The sequence below is a fragment of the Stenella coeruleoalba genome (assembly GCF_951394435.1).
Source record: "Stenella coeruleoalba genome assembly, chromosome: 15".
Taxonomy (NCBI): Eukaryota; Metazoa; Chordata; class Mammalia; order Artiodactyla; family Delphinidae; genus Stenella; species Stenella coeruleoalba.
In genome coordinates this window covers 73,880,363-73,900,876 of record NC_137161.1, presented here as the reverse complement: position 1 = coordinate 73,900,876, position 20,514 = coordinate 73,880,363, and the positions used below count along the sequence as shown (strand labels likewise).

The 20,514-nt window shown below is 40.3% G+C and overlaps 1 protein-coding gene across 5 annotated transcripts in view; it reads right to left on the bottom strand.

The window, feature by feature from the left end:
* The window catches only part of LOC307198930 (S-adenosyl-L-methionine-dependent tRNA 4-demethylwyosine synthase TYW1), a 286,923-nt gene that overhangs the window by 230,741 nt on the left and 35,668 nt on the right, over positions 1-20,514 (bottom strand). For 4 of the 5 annotated variants that reach the window (XM_079946281.1, XM_079946282.1, XM_079946280.1 and 1 more), the window contains 2 exons: positions 18,056-18,173; positions 13,529-13,581 (listed from right to left, as the gene is read on the bottom strand). In XM_079946281.1, coding sequence (XP_079802407.1) covers positions 13,529-13,581; positions 18,056-18,173 — 171 coding nt within the window. Of the gene's footprint in view, positions 1-13,528; positions 13,582-18,055; positions 18,174-18,426; positions 18,512-20,514 lie in introns of those variants that run through there. The other variant, XM_079946284.1, reaches the window with a different exon arrangement.

The following is a 20,514-nucleotide window of genomic DNA, read 5'->3' as shown; positions in this document are numbered from 1 at the left end:
CTACCCATGATCTGTTTGGAGGAAATGGCAAGTAAGCAAGAAAAATGTGCAATACTATTATGACAGTCTGATTGAATCAATTACGATTCTTTTGCAAGCAACAGAAACGGAGTCTGGCTAAAGAGAAAAAGAATTTATTGAAAGGATTTCACAGCTCATAGACCCATTATAAAGGCAAGAACGAAGGAAGGCTGGCAGCGGGACCACCACTCAATCCCCCAGAAGCCATATACTACAGACACCACCCCTCTCTGGATACCATCACTAGCACCACCCCTGAATGGCAGATGCTGCTGCCACCAGCACAAGAATGAGTTCTCCATGTCCCAGTCCCTTTCCATCACTCACTCCACACTCAAAGTCTCCGGCTGAAAAGAATGACTATCCTAGATGACACTTTTATACCCAAGTTGCCACAACGTGGTACCAGGAAACAGTATGTCTTCCTTAGCTTCTGCAGCAGGCAGTGGGCCCTCACATCAAACAAAGCCCATTTAATGGGAAATTCCCCAAACATGAAAACACTCAGATGCTGGGCAAGCAGAGAAAAGGCAAATGTCCAGCATGGTACTACTGGAGCCCATGGGACAGATGACCAACCAGGCTCAGCCTTCCAGGACCAGTGAGAACTCCTCAGAGGTGAGATGCCCAAACTGAATACTGAAAGGCTAAAAGGATAAAGGGACAGACACATGTGAAAAGCATGGCATGTTTTTCTTTTAAAAACTTTTCTGAGCTTCCCTGGTGGCGCAGTGGTTGAGAGTCCGCCTGCCGATGCAGGGGACATGGGTTTGTGCCCCGGTCCAGGAGGATCCCACACGCCGCAGAGCGGCTGGGCCCATGAGCCACGGCCGCTGAGCCTGCGCGTCCAAAGCCTGTGCTCCTCAACAGGAGAGGCCACAACGGTGAGAGCCCCGCGTACCGCAAAAAAAAAAAAAAAAAAAAAAAAAGTTTTCTGTAAGTTTTACACTTTAGATTTAAGGTCCTGATCCATTTTGAGTTAATTTTGATGTATGTATTTTATGTATGTTTGTGTGTGTGTATGTGTCAGTGTGTGTACTTTTGGTGTATGTGGTTTGGTGGTAGTGGGGTTTTTTTGGTTTTTTGCCTATGGATGTCTAATTTCCCCAGCACCATTAGTTGGAAAGGTTATCCTTCCTCCAAGGAATTGCTTTTGAACCTTTGTAAAAAAATCAATTAAGCATATTTGTGGGTTTGTTTCTGAGATCTCCATTCTGTCCCATTGATCTATGTGTCCGTCCCTCCACCAACACCATACCGTCCTGATTACTGTAGCAATACAGTAAGCTGTAATATCTGGATATATGGTTCCTCTCCTTTTATTCTTCCTCAATATTGTTTAAGCTATTTTACATTCCTGTGCCTTTACTTTTAAATTTTATAATAAGTTGTCTATTTCTACAAAAACCTTCCTGGGATTTTAATAGGAATTGCATTAAACCCACAGATCAATTCAGGCAAAATTGATGTTTTACAATATTGAGTCTTTCAATCCATGAACATTTATTTCGATTTACATTTAGATTTTTATTTACATTTACTTAATTTTCATTGGTTTCTGATTTGAGATCTTTCCTCATTTCTAATATAAGTATGCATTGCTGGAAATTTCTCTCTGAGCACTGCTTGAGCTGCATCCTATACATCGATATAATTATTTTTTTTTTACTATCATTCAGTTCTATGTATTTTTTCATTTCCTTTGAGACTTCCTCTTTGACCCAAGGCTTATTCAGAAATGTATGTTTAATTTCCACATATTTAGAGATTTCCCTTTTGTTTCTATTATTGATTTCTAGTTTGATTCCATTATGGTCAGAGAACGCACTCTGTATGATTTTAATACTTATAAATCTGCTGAGGTTTGTTCTATTGCCTAAGACATGGTCTATCTTGGTGAATGTTCCATCGGCACTTGGAAGAAATGCACATCCTCCTGTTGCTGGGTGGTATGTTCTCTATATGTCAACTAGATCCTACTGGTTAACTCTACTGTTGAGATTTTCTAGAGCCTTGTGATTTTCAGTCTAGTACTTCTAGCAGTTGCTGAGAGGCAATTTCAAAGTGACCAACTATAACTGTGGGTTTGGTTTCTTTTGTTTTTTTTCTAATTTCTCCATTCAACTATGTCAGCTTTTGCTTGATTTATTTTGAGCCTCTGATGTTTGGTACATATTCATATAATGTAGATTGATCTTCTTATCATTACAAAATGTCACTCTCTGTCTCTAGTAATTTTCTTTGCTCTGAAGTCTACTTAATCTGGTATTAATACAGGCAATCCTGCTTTTTGGATTACTGTTGGCATGGTATATATTTTTCTATCATTTTACTCAACCTACCTGTGTCACTGAATTTGAAGTGAGTTTCTTGTAAACAACTTATATTTGGGTCATTTTTTAAATCCACTCTTCCAACCTGTATCATTTGATGGATATATGTAGAATATTTACATCTGAAGTAATTATTTATGAATTAGCCCTAAAATAGTCTACTATTTTATTATTTGTTTCTTGTTCCCTCTGATTCTCATTCCTATTAGTCTTTTCTTGATTTCCTACAGGTTACTTAAACATTTTTAGGATTCCATCTTAATTTTTTTTTGTTTTTGAGTGTATCTCTTTGTATAGTTTTTGTAGTGGTTGTTCTGGGTATAAAAATATACATACTAGTAGACCTATGACAGTCTACCAGTAAAAACATTTTACCACCTTCAAGTGAAGCGTGGAAACATCCCTTCCATTCAGATCTCTTTAATTTTCCCTCTTTTAAATTAAATATTATTGTCTTGAGTATCACATGGTGTTATAATTTTTGTTTCAATCATCAAATATGGTTTATAAAAGTTATAAGGAAAATGATCATTTACTGTTTGTACCCATATTTCTGCTCTTTCCATCATTCTGCCTTCCTTTCTGGTGCTCTAAGAATCTTTTATCACTTCATTAGGTTGAAGAGCTTCCTTTAGCTGGTCTTTAAGAGAAGATTTGCTAGAAACAGATTCTTTCAGTTTTCTTTCACCTGATAATGTCTTTATTTAATCTTCATTCTTGAAGGATAGTTTTGCCAGTCACAGAAATCATGACTGACAGTTATTTTCTTTCAACACTTGAAAACCATGTGCTGCTTTCCCTCTGGCCTCCATGATTTCAGATGAGAAATCTGACATCAAATTGATGTTAGTTCATTGTTTATCTCTAGCATCTTTCAAGACATTTTTCTTCTTTAGTTTTCAGATCATTAATTTTAGGGTATCTCCATGTGGATGTCCTTGGTTCTATCCTGTTTGGAGTTGGCTCTCTCTGCTGTTCAGATTGGCTAAATTCTATTGACTTGTCCTGGTCACAGATCATTCTGTTATTTGGTAAGGTCCCTGACTCTATCCTCTGTCATCTCCACTCTATTACTGTGCCCATTCAGTGAGTTTTTATTTCTGTTATTGTATTTTTTCAATTTTATAATTCCTTCTTGGTTCCTTTTATAACTTCCATTTCTTTGCTGAGATTTTTTATTCTTTCATTTGTTTCAAGAGACTTTGTAACTGATTGCTGAAGCATTTTTATGACAGCTGCTTTAAAATCCTTGTCAGATGATTCCACCATCTGATTCATCTGGTGTTGGTTTCAGTTCATTATCTTTTTTTGCTCAAGTTGTGATTTTCACGGTTCTTGGAATGACAGGCGATTTTTTTTTACTGCATCCTAGACATTTTGTCTACTATGTTAGGAGGCTCTAGATCCTATTTCATTCTTTCATTTTAGCAGCAGGCACTTTGTTTAGGTTGAGCCTGCAGGTCCTGGACTATTTTTGTATGCTGTGGCTCCAACGGCAGTTTAATTTTCAGAGGCTTTGCATTGAAATTTTGCTTGGGCTCCCATTGATCTCCGCTGGTAGCATCAGAGTGGGTGAAAGAGGTTTCTCCAGGGTGACCCACTAGAGGTCTCTCAATGGAGGAGGCGAGTCTCAGGCCAGCAGGCTTCCCAGAGCAGGCTGCTCGTGTGGCAGAGTCCCTCTGGCCAATGGCCCTGGGCAGCCCCAGTAACTCTGAGTGGGAGAGGGAAGTCTCCGGACACACAAACAAAGAGGCTTGGCTTCCCCAGATGGGCCACTTCTTGTGGTGGTGTCCCTCTTGCCAGTGCCACGCAGCCGCCATGGTATCTCTCAGAGGGGGAAGGGAGTCTTGGGCCCAGCAGGCATGGAGAATATTTCACAGGCCAGGTCGACTGTTGCAGGAGTAAGGCGGTAAGGAGGAGTCTCTCTCTTTCCACTTGTACTTGACCGCCTGGTATCTCTTAGCAGGAGAGGGGAATTTATGGTCCAGCAGGGAAGGAAAGCACTTGTCCCAGCTGCTTATTGGTGGGGCTCCCAACTGATCCCCTTTGCCAGTGGTTCTGGGCTCACTTGAATATGTCAGAGGGACTCCCAGTCCATACTAGGGAGAAACAAGCCTAACTGAGTGGCCTTCTATTGCTAGATTAAGGCTCAGTAAACACAGGGTCTGGGCTGCCTTCTTCTTTAGGTGGAGGGATGTAAGACATCCTGCTGCTCTGTTGTTCCTGCAGTGCTGGGGTCCCAAACCAGTCAGCCTTCCTCTTACCCCATTCCAGAGTTCTTGTTTGGTTGCCTCTTGTGCTTTCCAGGGTTTAGAGTTGTGCATAGCAGGAAGGAGCAAGGAGAAAAAGGTTTATGCCATCTTGTGCAGACTGGAAGTCTTTAGACATTATATTTTGAAAGGAAATGCTCCCATATCTAAAAATTAGTAGATAAGCTGGGTGCAAAAAGAAAACACATGAGAGCAATACATGCTTAGAACCAAGTTTTCATGTTATGAACCTAGGAGAAAAAGATTATAAATAACCTCAGATTCATTAATTCATGAATTCTTATCCTCAAGGCAAATAAGAGCAATACAACCTCGAAAATACAACTGTAGCCCAGCAGATCCACACTGAATGAATGCAAGATACCACTGCTAGATAGGCTCTGCGTACATCAACCTGGTGGGGATGGAGGTGGGGTGTTGGGAGGCAATGCTCCATGGGTCTTTCTCTGAATGTCCTGCAAGCAGAGGCCCTGACTGCCCTTTTTCTAGACTACCTTTTCAAAAAGTTTTACATAGTGAATAGCCTTGGAAGATACAGTGTCTCCCTCTGGGGCAAATGATGGGTATGTTTACTGCTCAGTATAATGAAGATGTGTCCCTCTAGGGCAAAGGTCAGGCAGGATTACTGCCAATTATAAAAGATTGATGTTCCCTAAGCCTGGGGCTCCTCTCCTACAATGTACGTGCAGATGTTACACCTGGCCTTCCTAGTGCTGCTTTATGGGAACCGGGGCTCAGGAAACAGAGCAAATGATAATATTCTGGCTACTGCTATTACTATGAGTAATAAACTGTACTTGCCTTCTGCCAGCATCCATGAACCTGTGGCAGGCTAACTTGCTAGCCTGCAAGTAGGGTAAAGTTTCAGACTCTTCCATTTTTGACAGGGGATGGAGAGTTCAATGCAGAGGTCAATAAACTGCAGCCCATGGGCCAAAGCCAGGCTATTGCCCGTTTACTATAAGTAAAGTTCTGCTGGAATACTGTCACCCATATCTGTTTACTTACATCTATAGCTGCTTTGGGGCTACAATGGCAGAGGTGAAAAGTTGCAACGAGATCGTATGACCCACAAACCTTATAAAGTCACCATCTGGCCCTTTAAGAAAAGGTTTGCTAACCCTTGATTTAGTTATTTATTTCATACAACAGAGCAAAATAAATTCTAAACTGGTTAAACAAACTGTTAAAAAAGTACAAACAGGAGGAGGATTGAGGAAAGAAAAAGGAGCAGGAAGCAGCAGAAATCTGTCTCCGCAACTGGACATGAATCTCAATCTGCCTGCTGTGCTTTGTCTTTGACCCAGGAGTCCTGGGTCCTCCACCAACATCTATGAAACTCTGCCAGGTGACTTGTTGGCTTGTAGCCTGAAAGAGCAGACTCTCCACAGTTAACACTAGCCCCTGGCTCCTTGGAGCATCTCATGCCATAGAAACAAATTTTGTCAAGAACCAAGGGGATCTCTGGAACATCTCTTTAGTATTCTCATTTACAGTAGGAGAACTTCAGAAAAGCTTGCAGAAGGGGCCAGTACCGGCTCAAACTCTTCATTGACAGAATCACACACCTGATAAGGAAGCATTACTGATAGAGCACAGAGGAACATGGTCTGCCCCGTGGAAGAAGGAAGGTATAAATACCAACCATGACCAGTTGACCAAGTGTGAATATGAGCAGAGTTATAAATGTACACATTATCTTCCTTGTTTGGATATATATAATTGTTTCTCCTCCCCTCCAACTGTTTTATATAAGATGGGTCAGTGGTGGTTAACCTTATAATGTCATCCTTAGGTTAGAGGATCTCAAAAGAGAGTGAAAGGAGAGGGTGAGTACCTCCTTCCTTGCATGAATAACAGTTGCAACAGGTTAGGCACACACAAATGTTTTATTTATATTATGGATTGAAAACATAAATACAGGTAGAAGGGTGTGTACAGATGCTGAGTATCCAAAGAGGTAGACCATGCTGTTAATCCTGAGTCCTGTGCCTGCGCTTCTAAGCAGGGGGTAAGGAGCCCTAACACCCTATTTCTCAGATTCCCTTGCCCAAGGGGTTCTGATTTAGACTCCACCAAGAAGAGGCATTTATGCAAGATTTAGATGGCAAGAAAGGAGAAACCATTATTCCTCCCTGGCAGCAGCTGGCAGACACAAGGGCATACAACAAACACTGAGTCTGCAGCAGCTTCCAAGCAAGCTCCTGGGAAACATTTGCTTTAATGTTGCCAGCATCTCAGGTCACTTCCAGCAGGGTCCTGTGAGTCCAGCACTTTTCGACTTTCTCAAAGCAAGCAGTTCTCTCTGACCTTCACTACCCCAAGCCTTTCAGTGGCTTTGTAAGCAGTCAGTTAATTTACTTTATTAAATCTGTTCTTGCTAAAATACCCGGGACGGTTTCTGTTTTCCTGACTGGTACACATGGGTAGGATTCAGTCAGGTGGAGATCAGAGCAGGGAAGAGAAGCAGCACATGATGTATGAAGGTTAAAACACAAAATAAAACTGAACAAGTAGATCAGAACTACACTAAGTAGGGTCTTCCTCGGGTTCAGGGCTTTATATAATTCATCTGACAAATGTTTACTACATGCCAGGCTCTGTTTTTGGTATTGGAAAGAAAAACAAAGACTCTTAGGTTGGGGAGGACCTGAAAAGGGAAGGGAGGAGACAGACAATAAACAAGATATAATCTATTAAGTGGTAATAATTGCTATGGAGAAATTCCAAGCAGTGTAAGGGGATAGGAGGGGAAGGTTGTTATTTTATATCAGGCGGTCAAGGGAGAGCCTCTCTGATAGAGGCTCACTGAGCAGAGATCTAAGTGAGCAGACAGAGACCAAAAAGCCACAGAGGAGTCTGAGTTCAGTGTATTCAGGGAACAGCACGAAGGCTAGTAAGGCTGGACCAGAGCATGGCAGACCAGACTGAGTGAGATGGGAACCCCTGGAGGTTCTGAGTGAAAGAGTGAGACATCTGGCTGCTGTGTAGGGAACAGACAGTGGAGATGACAAGAATGGAACCAGGAAAAGCAGGCAGGAGATGACTTAAATAATAAAAGGGATACATGACAGTGACTTGGACCAAGGTATAAGAGTACAAGAGGTGAAAAGTAAGTAGTTGCATTCTGGATATATTTTGAAAGATTTGCTCACAGAATAGATGTGGGAGGGTAAACAAACAAACAAACAAAAAAACAACAGAAGAGTATAAATGACTCCCAGGTTTTTGGCCTGAGCAACTGAGAGGATAGCACTGCCATAAACTGCTGGAGTGAAGACTGAGGGGAACAGATTTAGGAGAGGATTCAGGAATTCCGTTTCTGACACATTAAGTTCAAGATGCCTATTACACATCCGAACTGAATACTGAGTAAGAAGTAATGAAGAGCCACCATAGGCTCTGAAAACGGAATGGCTAAATGAGAACTGAACTTGAGATTAACCTGGTTAACGTCAGATAAATTGAGCGGGGGAGGGGGAGGGCATTCACTGGAAGCCAGAAGTAGAGGGAAAAAAGCTAGCTGCAACGTTCAAGAGGACAACCTGAACTTCGAGGCTGGCAATGAAAATGGATTGGGGCAGAGGTTCTCAATGGGGCCAACACTACCCCGGGGGGTATTTTGGAAATTTGTGGAAATACTTTTGTTATCAAAATGGTTGGGAGGCCCTACTGGCAAAAAGTAAGGGAGGGGTCAAGTGTTTCACATCTCCTGCAATGCTTAAGATAGTCACACACACACACAAACACACACACAAAAAGTGTCCTTTAATCCACTTCCTTTCAAATGACTCACCAGACCTCCATACTTGTGAAAAACCTATTATAATCATCCAAGCTTAGATTCCAACTTCATTTTACCAATGAAGTATCTTCTGCACATGTTACCATACACTGAATTTTCCAGGAATGCAGCTATTATGTAAAATGAGGAAAGAAAACACTTTCTTTGATGCAAAGCTTTTATAAGAAATTTCAGCATTTTGAAAAACCATGTCACAGAGAACAATGCTGTTTCTAGTATTTAAGTCACCAACACAATACCTGTATCCCATGTTACATTCGTAGGTGTCACCTACAAATACATTACAGAAGAGATCTGAGATGCTTTCGGTAGACTTGGAACCAAATATTAAGTTAACAGCCATATGAAATGCAGGATTCTCACTAATCAAAGTGGTTTAAAAAGTTAGTGTGGTCATTTTATGTATTCATTTTTATAGCACAATGATGAGAAATCTATCTTGCAATAATTATTTGAAATTGAACTTGTTTATTTTGGGGGTGCCTGTCATCTTTAAATCTTACTCTGAAAGTGTCACCAGAGGTCCACCTCACTTCCCTCAACCACTCTTACTACCAGTTCTGTTTCCAATCTACCCACACAGATCAAAGGAACAGAATAGAGAACCCAGAAATAAACGTACACTTACACGGTCAACTAATCTACTGAGGAGGCAAGAATACACAATGGGAAAAAGACGACCTCTTCAGTAAATGATGTTGGGATTACTGGACAGCTACATGCAAAAGAATCAAAATCAACTATTTTCTCTCACCATATACAAAAATAAACTCAAAATGGATCAAAGACTTAAATGTAAGGTCTGAAACCATAAAACTCCTAGAAGAAAACATAGGTGGCATGCCCTTTAACATCAATCTTAGCAATATTTTTTGGATCTGTCTCCTAAGGCAAGGGAAACAAAAGCAAAAATAAACAAATGGGACTGTATCAAACTAAAAATCTTTTGCACAGTGAAGGAAGCTATCAACAACAAAAAAAGCAGCCTACTAAATGGGAGAAGATATTTGCAAACAATATATCCAATAAGGGGTTAATATCCAAAATACATAAAAACACATACAACTTAATAACAACAACCACCAACCAACCAACCTGATTAAAGAATGGGCAGGGGGGCTTCCCTGGTGGAGCAGTGGTTAAGAGTCCGCCTGCCAATGCAGGGGACATGGGTTTGATCCCTGGATTGGGAAGATCCCACATGCCACGGAGCAACTGAGCCCGTGCACCACAACTACTGAGCCTGCACCCTAGAGCCCGCAAACCACAACTACTGAAGCCTTTGCGCCTAGAGCCTGGGCTCTGCAACAAGAGAAGCCACCGCAAGGAGAAGCCTGCGCACCACAATGGAGAGTAGCCCCCGCTTGCCACATCTAGAGAAAGCCTGCAAGCAGCAACGAAGATCCAACGCAGCCAAAAAAAAATAATAAAAATTAAAAAATAAAGAATGGGCAGGGGACCTGAGTAGACATTTTTCCAAAGAGGAAGTGCAGATGGCCATCAGACACATGAAAAGATGATTAACAACACTAATCATCAGGGACATGCAAATCAAAACCACAATGAGATACTACCTCACATCTTTCAGAATCACTATCATCAAAAAGACAACAAATAATAAGTGATGGAGAGGATGCAGAGAAAAAGGAACCCTCATGCACTGCTGGTGTGACTGTAAACTGGTGCAGTCACTATGGAGAACAGTATGGAAGTTCCTCAAAAAAATAAAAATAGAACTGCTATATGATACAGCAATTTCACTGCTGGATATTTACCCAAAGAAAACAAAAACAGTAGTTGGAAAAGATATATGCACTCTGATGTTCAATGGAGCATTATTTACAAAGCCAAGATATGGAAGCAACCTTAGTGTCCATTGATAGAGGAATGGATAAAGAAACTGTAGGGTGTGTGTGTGTGTGTGTGCGTGTGCGCACGCGCGCGCGCGCGCGCATGCGCGCGCACACAATGGAATATTACTCAATCATAAAAAAGAATGAAATCTTGACATTTGCAACAACATGGATGGACCTTGAGGGTACTATGGTAAGTAAAATAAGTCAGAGAGAGAAAGACAAATACCACATGATCTCACTCATATGTGGAATCTATAAAACAAAACAAACAAACAAAACAAAATGAAAACAGACTCACATACAGAGAATGGGTCATTGCCAGAAGGGAGAGGAGAGAGGATGGACAAACCAGGTGAAGGGAATTAAGAAGTTCAAACCGCCAGCTACATAATAAATACATCACAGGAATATAATATACAACAGAAGGAATATGGTCAACAATATTGTAATAACTTTGTAGGGGGACAGATGGTTACTAGACTTATCGTGGTGATCCTTTCATAACGTATGCAAATGTCAACTTATGTCATATATCTGAAACTAACAATACTGTCACTGTATTTTCATTTAAAAATAAAATAATTTTTAATGCTATCTTATTTGTGCCCATAGGATTTTAATTTATGGAGGTGACTGAGTGCCAACATAGGCCAATGCTATTGAAGGAATATATTACTTACATATCCCAAGAGAAGGGTGCACACCACACCACACAGGGTTTGTTCAGGAGACAGAGGAGCGAGGGGGAAGCCTGGGCCAGAGCTTTTACTGGGGTTTCCTCAGGAAAGGAAAGGCAGAGCAAAGTAAACAGTGCAGGACTGGCTAGTATGAATTATTCCAGTGGGCTTTGAGCTACAAGGCTATCTCCAGTTTTCTGGTAGCTGGGCCTGGGATGATTTAGGACAGGGAAAATATTGGCTTGGTATGTGAGAGAGTTAGATAAGGAGGTAGCTGAAAGCTACAGATTCAGAATTACATATGAAAGGCATGCTCGAGGCAAGCTGCTGTTAATCTTTAGGAATTGGCCCCGGGGAGGGGCAGTCTCTATATGACTGCAGAGCATCAAGAATGCAGAAAATAAGAAATTACAGTTCATGTAATTGACCCTGTGGTGAAGAGATGACAAACAGACAAATATAGAATCTAAGAAAACAGAACAAATACAAACAACAGAAATTCACAGGCTGATCCTAAAATGTATATGGAAATGCAAAAGGCCCAGAAGAGGGGAAACAATCTTGAAAATTAAAAAACAACACAGAGAACTTACACTGCATGATTTCAGACTTATTACAAAGCCAGAGTAATCAAGACAATGTGGTACTGGCTTCAGGATAGACAAACACATCAATGCAACAGCATAAGAGCAGTCCAGACACAGGCCTACCCATATAGTTGACTGAATTTTCTACAAAGTCCTAAAAGTAATTCAATGGTGGAAGGAAAATCTTTTTCAACAAATGATACTAAAACACCCAAATATCCATATAGGGGGCTGGTGGTAGGAAGGAACAATCTTGACCTTTACCTTATACCATTCATAAAAATTAATTCACAGACCCAAACATAAGTTAAAACTATATATGAAGCTTCCAAAAGAAAACACAGACTATCCTTGTGACCTTAAAGCTGACAAAGATTTCTTAAAATACAAAAAATATTAACCATACAAAAAAAATGATAAATTGGACTTTATTCAAATTAAAAACTTCAAAAGAGGGACTTCCCTAGTGGCACAGTGGTTAAGAATCCACCTGCCAATGCAGGGGACATGGGTTTAAGTCCTGGTCCAGGAAGATCCCACATGCCGCGGAGCAACTAGGCCCATGTGCCACAACTACTGAGCCTGCACTCCAGAGCCTATGAGCCACAACTAATGAGCCCACGTGCCACAACTACTAATGCCCACGTGCCTAGAGCCCATGCTCCGCAACAAGAGAGACCACCGCAATGAGAAGCCTGTGCACCGCAATGAAGAGTAGCCCCCGCTTGCTGCCACTAGAGAAAGCCCGCACGCAGCAATGAAGACCCAACACAGCCAAAAATAAATAAGTTAGTTAATTAATTAAAAAAAAAAATTTAAAAGATACCACTAGGAAAATGAAAAAGGAAGCCACAGACTAGGAGAAAATAATCATACTGAACATCAGGCAAAACACTCATATCCACAATATATAGAGAACTCCTACGAGTCAATAATATAAAGTCAGACAACTCAACTTGGGTAAAATATCTGAACAGACACTTCACAACTATGAAAGGCCAATATGCACATGAAAAGGTGCTCCTCATCGTCGATAGTCATCAGCAAAATGTAAATTAAAACCAAAATGGTACCACTTCACACTCATCAGGAAAAAGATGTGTAATCCCACATGATGATGAGAATATGTAGCAACTTTCATAAATTGCTGATGCAAGTATAAAATAGTACAACCACACTGAAAACAGACGGGGAGTTTCTTATAAAGTTAAATGTATACCTGCCCTACGACTTAACAATTCCACTCCTAGGTATGTACCCAAATGAAATCGAAACATACGTTCACCAAAAAAACCTCTGTACAAACACATTCATAGCCGTTTTATTCATAAGAGCCAAAAACTGAGAACAACTCAAATAACTATCAACAGACTGAAAACTATGGTATGCTCATACTACTGAATAGCACTCACCAATAAAAAGGAATGAACTACTGATACACATTACATATGGATAAATCTCTGAAACCTTATGTTGAGTTTAAGAAGCGACTTGCAAAAAGCTACACATTATATGATCCTATTCATGTGAAATTCTACAACAGGCAAAACTAAACTACAGTGATAGCAACGAGAACAACTGTTGCCTGGCTGTGGAGGAGGGGGTATTGACCAGAAATGGGCATAAGTGAATTTATCGGCGTGAGGAAAGTAGTCTATAGCTTAATTCAGGTGGTGGATAAGGGTTTTTACATCCATCAAAATATGCTGAACTTGGACTTCCCTGGCGGTCCAGTGGTTAAGACTCCACGCTTCCAATGCAAGGGCCACGGGTTTGATCCCTGGTCGGGGAACTAAGATCCCACATGCCATGCGTCGTGACCAAAAGGTTAAGAAAAAGCTAAACTCTTAACTAATTCATTCAAAATCGTTACATTTTATTAAATGTAAATTATACCTTTAAAATGGTAAATTTGTTGCATATAGTAGCCATATAAAAGTTGCATAACACAGAAATAATATTTGAATAAAAACAAATACCTTTGTCCACCTGCAAAGCTTCACCCCAGAGTGGCTCCCAATCAACTGATAACCTGAATGAAAAAACAGGGAACACAAAGTTGGACTGATTCAAAACCTCATATCAAAAAGTGATTATAAAACTGTAGCAAAGTCATTTTTCTTTGTTTAAATAATGATAGACAACAATCCAATGCCACTAAGGTTTAACTCACCAGGATGATAATACAATTTAAAAGATGTATGCATCTAATAACATGGACTCAAAATACATACAGAAACAATAAGCTAATCCAAAATCACAGGGAGATATTTTAAGATCTCTCAGTATATAACAGATCTCACAGATTAAAACTCAATAGAGCTCTAAGATCTGAAGCAACACAGTAAACTCAATCAAGGACATAGAGAGCACTGCACTCAACAACTACAGGATGCACATGTTTTTCAAAGACCCAAGAAACACTTATGAAAATGAACCATGCACTGGACCATACAGCAAAAACAACTAACAGTATATTTCAGTACAATGAACGACTGGGGAACTGTCATCAATAATCTTCAAAAATAAATAAAGAATCAGATGGGCAACAGGAGATTAAAATAAATATTGCCCCCAAAAGTGGGAAAAATCAAATTCTAGGAACCTGACATAAATTCTCAGCACCGCTCCACAACCTATTTAAATATTTTGACCCACGTAAGACACGAAAAGCATGGAAAAGCCACGCCAAAGCAATCACATTTCCTTATTTTAACAAACTAGTAGAGTAAACAAGTAGAAAATTGTGATTTCAGAAGACATTTAATAAAGTTTCTCATGAGGCTTCAAGTGATAAGCCACAATTATCATGAGTCTCTTGCGCAAAAAGACTCTTGACTTGCAGATAAACGAGGTAAATGGAGAAATACAGTCTGGATGATGGCATAAATGGATAAGTGGCTGGTTAAACATCCATATTCATAGGGTGATGATTAATGGAACGAAGTCAATTTGGATTACAAGTCTCTAGTGGCAACATTACAGGGCTTTGTCTTCTATCCTCTTCCACATTTATGTAAACATCTCACATATAAATAAAGCACTGCTTATCTACTTGAAGATGGAACCGAGTCCAACTGATCAGCTAATCTCAGATACAGAATAAGCATTTAAAAGATCCCCAGAGAAAATTCTAGTTCTTTTGGACTCCTACATTATATGTTGCTCATACCACTATCATAGAAATCACACTGTATTATATTAGTTCTTTATATCTTTCTCTCCCAAGATACATAGGATTCTACAAAATTCTGCATTTAGGTAGGTATGAAAAGACTGCACAGTATAGGATGGAGAGCCCTGTAGCTGACCACAGTACACACAACGCAGTTACTAAAATTGCAGGGTAGGATTCTGCTTGTAACCAAGATGGAGTAACAGAGTAAAGATTTACTCTCCCACCTGAAATACCAAAAGCTGAACAAAATACATGAAACCACAGTTTTCAGAATTACAAAACATCAGGCAACAAAGGAAGATCATCCAAGAGAGATGGGAAACAAACAAGGCTGAGTCCTACCATTACCCAAGCTTACTGCCTTGAAAGTTGCCAGGCTGTGCAGCAGGGAGAGATGACACAAGCAGAGCTCAGTATTCTCCCCAAGTTGAGGACACGGAAGTAGAGAGGGGAGCCCCTGTGGCTAAAGTTTGCAAGACTGAGTACTGGAGAGACAAAAGCTACACAGAGATTGAACTCAAGGGTCTGCAGAGGATTCCTGTAAGTACTTGCTTGAGTACTGCTTAGTGCATACGTGAGAGAAAAACTACCCAGTAATGGGAAGGAACCATCTGAAAAGATTAAAGGCATGCCTGGTACTCACAGCCAGCTGGGAACTGTGCCTGTTCCTACCAGTCAGACAGAAAACCTCAAGATTCCAAGGCACCGGGCAGAGTACACAGAAGTGTTTTGCCTCAATGGTGGGGGAAAAAATTAGCTGTATAGTGAGCCAGCTCTGGTCTCACCCAACAAATCATAAAAGCAAGATGAAAAGGCTCAAGCTGTTTCCAAGTAATTTATCTTCATCCCAGAACAAAGTTCAAGAATGTTTATAGGAATTCAAAACTATCCAGTACCCAAAAACATAAAATTAGAGCTGGCATCCAATCAAAGATTACCACGCATGCAAAAAAGATAGGAAAACATGATCAATAATGGAGAGAATAAACCAGCAGCCAAAACTGACTCAGAAATGACATAGATGTTAGCAGATAAGGACATTAAAAGTTATAATTGTATTCCATAAGCTCTGAAAGTTAAGTAGAGACATGGAAGATAGAAAAAGACCTAAACTGAACTTCTAGAGATGAAAGCTACATCTAAGCTGGAAAAATACGCTGGATAGAATTACTAGAAGATTCAACTTAGAGACGAAAAGATTACTGAGTTAAACTTGAAGACAGCAATAGAAACTGTCCAGTCAGGTAAAGCAGGACAGAAAAAATAATTTTAAAATATGAAAAGCACATCTGTGAGCTATGGGTCAAATTCAAGTGGCCTATTATACATGTAATTGGAGTCCCCAAAAAGAAGAAAGAGAGGGGGTGGCAGAAAAATATTTGAAGAAATAATGTCCAAAATTTGTCCAAATTTGATTAAAACTATACATCCACAGAACCAAGAAGCTCAACAAATCCCAAGAAGCATGAAGAAAACTACACTGAGACATATTATAATTAAAATCATTCAAAATCAGTTGTTAGAAGAAAATCAGGGGGTAAAAAACATTACATTTGAAAGGAACGAACAAAAGACGACTGCAGAGCCCTCATGAGAAGCACCGTGATCCAGCAGACAGTGGAAGAACACCCTTAAAGTGCAAAAAAGAAAAAAACTGCCAATTCTAGACACATCAAAAAACTAAAAATCCTTCAAAAATAAAATAAAATTAAATAACAAAAAAATCCTTCAAAAATGAAGGCAAAAGAAAGCCTTTTTCAGATATACAAAAGCTGAAAAAATTCATCATCAACAAACCCACACTACAAGAAATGCAAAAAGGAGTCCTTCAGGCAGAAGGAAAAGGCCATCAGACAACACGGACTTATACAGAGGAATGAAAAGTACCAAAAGTAGTAACTACATGAGTCAATATATAAAATTTTTTCCTAATTATTTAAATCTGTAATAGATAATTGTTTAAACCAAAAGAACAGCAATTTAGTACAGGGCTTAAAACATGTGTAGAAGTAAAAGGTATGAAAACAATTGCACAGAGGTTGAGGAGGGCAAAAACAGAAGTACTGAAGGTTCTTCCACTTTACATGAAGTGGTGTAACACCAAGTGAGGATATACTGTGATACAGGATAGTATAAAACCTCAAGCAACCACTAACCACTAAGCAACCACAGTGCTATAGCTAATAAGCTAACAAAGGATGTAAAACAGAATCATATAATTTAAAAAACTATCTAAAAGAAGGCAGTAAAACAAGAGAAAGGAAATCCAAGAACACATGAGACAAGTAGAAAACAAACAGCAAGATGACAGATTTAAACCTATTATAAAAATCACTTTATTCCTATATGAATGAGACTTAATTTTGCATCAATACTGACAAACTGAACAGTAATCAGAAGTATTAAATATGATTTGACGTAAAAAAAAAATCACTTTATTCTACTCTAATGAAAAGGGATATAGGGCTTCCCTGGTGGCGCAGTGGTTGAGGGCCCTCCTGCCGATGCAGGGGACACGGGTTCGTGCCCCGGTCCGGGAAGATCCCACATGCTGTGGAGTGGCTGGGCCCGTGAGCCATGGCCACCGAGCCTGTGCGTCCGGAGCCTGTGCTCCACAACGGGAGAGGCCACAATAGTGAGAGGCCCACGTACCGCAAAAAAAAAAAAGGCATATATATTTCTATGTAAAAAAATCTGTATATTTTTGTCTGTCTCCTCTAATAAGCTGAGAGCTCCTTGAAGGAGATATGTCAAGTATCTTAAGTTCCTCTGCATTGCCGGAACTGTCACATAAAAGGATCTCAATAATTATAGAAAGAGGGAGGGAGGGAAGGAAGTCAGTCTACTCACCCCCAGTTTATTACTCTTTCTTCTACAGGAAACCAATATCATTCGTTCATTCAACTGCAGCCTTCTTCATAAGGTAGGACCACAGAAATCCAGATATACTTCTACATAAAACACTTCTAATTAACCCAGCCTAATATCATATGAGGTTTAATAATTTCCCCTTAATAAACAGTGACGTGTAAAGAAGCCAATGATTGCACCTTCCATCTGCATACCTGAGCCTCAATGATGGTAAAGTACCATCCCAATAAACCAAGCAAAGAAGAACCCTTGCTGGTCCAGGCAGCCAACACACAAGTGATCCACAGAAACAAGACCGTGACTCCTTAAACAGCTACAGCTGCCACGACCACACAGCAGCTGAGCCAACTATAGCGGGACTTCCTTATCTTTGTTCCTCCTGGCAATCCCTATTTTATGTTCCCTCTTTTAGAAGGCTTAAGAGTGTAGAATTATAACAGTTCTTGAGGACTTTCACCTTGTTTAGTAAGGGCTTCTCGGAGAGCAGGAGTTATCATAGCTCTTCTTTCACTGGCTTCATTCTTCACTGTGCTCCTGATCAAACTAGTTTCCCCTTCCTGCCGCTCCTTTTCTCTCTGTATTAAAATGAAAAGAATGAAACCCAGAATTGGTAATGGGCAAGTGAAATAACAGCACGACAATCATACACACGTAGCATGGATAAAAGGGTTCATCACGAACCACACAGCCCATAAACCTGTTCTCTTCCAAGTGATCACATTTCCAGTCACACACTGCGCTAAAGACACACAAGGGGCTTTTTTCCCCCCAAAAAAGTAACTACATATTCAAACACATACATCCACAAAACATAAATCAATAATCCACTTATCTAGATGTCAAATAGTTTTCACAATCTGAGCACAGACAGCTGCCCAACTTCAGCAAGTTATTTCTCTAAATTTCAATTTCCTCACCTGAAAAGAGAGAAAAGGAATATCTATGGAGCAGAACTGTGTTGAAGATTAAATGAAACAAAATTACCTGGCACAATGCCTGATACATAATAGGACTTCACTAAATTATAGTAGTGCTGGTTGTAACATCTGCAAACCCCAAAAACAAGTCAAAAAATTGCTCTGAGCTGCCCAGCCACCTGCTCAGAACCCAAGTCACTCCACCACCTCCACCTGTAGCCCCAAGGCTTCTTACAGAAGATCCCATGGTGAAAATCTGTCTTCAGTGATAGAAATAAATCTGAAGGATAATATAAAACTGTGTTTCCTTTTGACTTTGGCCACTAGAAAATTCACAGCACAACTCTGATCACTGTATCAGGCCTTGCATCATCCTTGTCTTATATTCTGTCAGTGACGTCATATTACAAGATGACCCCCATTCACCGTTTACATTGATTTCTTCCTCTCTTTTTAAATCTCATTACATGTATATATATTTTAAAGTTACCTCAATACCTTTTTGGAAGACGGTTAAAGTGCTAATTAATCATTTTGAGACAACCCACAAAGTCTGTGTTACACTTCAGAGGAGACATTCATCAGATCTTACTAAGAGCTGCAGAACCAAAATAAGTCACCTGAGCAGGAGCCCTACCACCGAGCCCTAAACTACCCTCAGTGCCTGTCCATTTTCAGTGTCTAGACCCCAGTGAATCAATGAGCAGACTCAAAACAACGCCCTTTCTACCTAAAAGTGACAACACCTCACAGATGACATGATGTCTTGGGTCTGTGTCAAACTAAAACAGAAAAAGGAGGATGATCCATGTTTGAACCTGGGCAGGAGGTGAATAGGGATTTGCTGTCCCACCAGGGACTTCCCTGGTGGCACAGTGGATTAGACTCCATGCTCCCAATGCAGGGGAACTGGGTTCAATCCCTGGTCAGGGAACTATATCCCACATGCATGCCGCAACTAAGAGTTCGCATGCTGCAACTAAGGAGCCCACCTGCCGCAACTAAGACCCAGTGCAACCAAATATTTTTTTAAAAGAAAGAAAAAAAAAAAAGAATCCTATGGCTTGTTCTTTTTTTTTTTTTTTAAGTCTATTTCAGACCTAAAAGCAAAGATGTGAGCTTGAGTTCCAAGGAAGTCTTGTGGTGGAGCAAAGTGAACTAACCTTGACCTTGAGAGCATTTAAATGTCTGAAGTAATTCCGAAGCAAGTTACTGTAATTCCCTACTAATCATGCAAGAATTGATAGTAGGTGGCAACATCTGCCCTCAAGGGGTTCCCTGGTGGCGCAGTGGTTGAGAGTCCGCCTGCCGATACAGGGGACACGGGTTCGTGCCCAGGTTCGGGAAGATCCCACACGCCGGCGGAGCGGCTGGGCCCGTGAGCCATGGCTGCTGAGCCTGCGCGTCCAGAGCCTGTGCTCCGCAACGGGAGAGGCCACAACAGTGAGAGGCCCGCGTACCGCAATAAGAAGCCCACGCACCACAACAAAGACCCAACACAGCCAAAAATAAATAAATAAATTTATTTTAAAAAAAAAAGAATGGCCATGGAACACTGTCAATGTCCCAACACTAGAGAAATTATCTATTATAAAATGTGAGTGCAGCTACTCCAGATTCAATCATCTGGACACATAATTCACATGGAAAGAGAGCAGCGGCTATGATTAAAGGTCTTGGGTATTCAGGGCAAAATTTTATCATTCTTTCCCTCTATGACAGTTTAGTCCTATCTTGCATATGCAGCAGTAACTCCATTTCTGAAAAGAAATACAATGGTTCACAGCACTCTCCAAGGAAGTGCAAAGCCCCATTCAAATTCTAATTCTAATCTCCTATCTGCAGACATTTTCCCGTTTGCCCAGAATATAACAACATAACAACTGACATAGGACCCGTATATTTTTATTTATTTTTTTATAGCCGTTACATAGTCTAAGCAGAAATAAATGAAGATCCCAGAACTGGTCAATCTGGATTCCTTCCTCTCCTGCACACC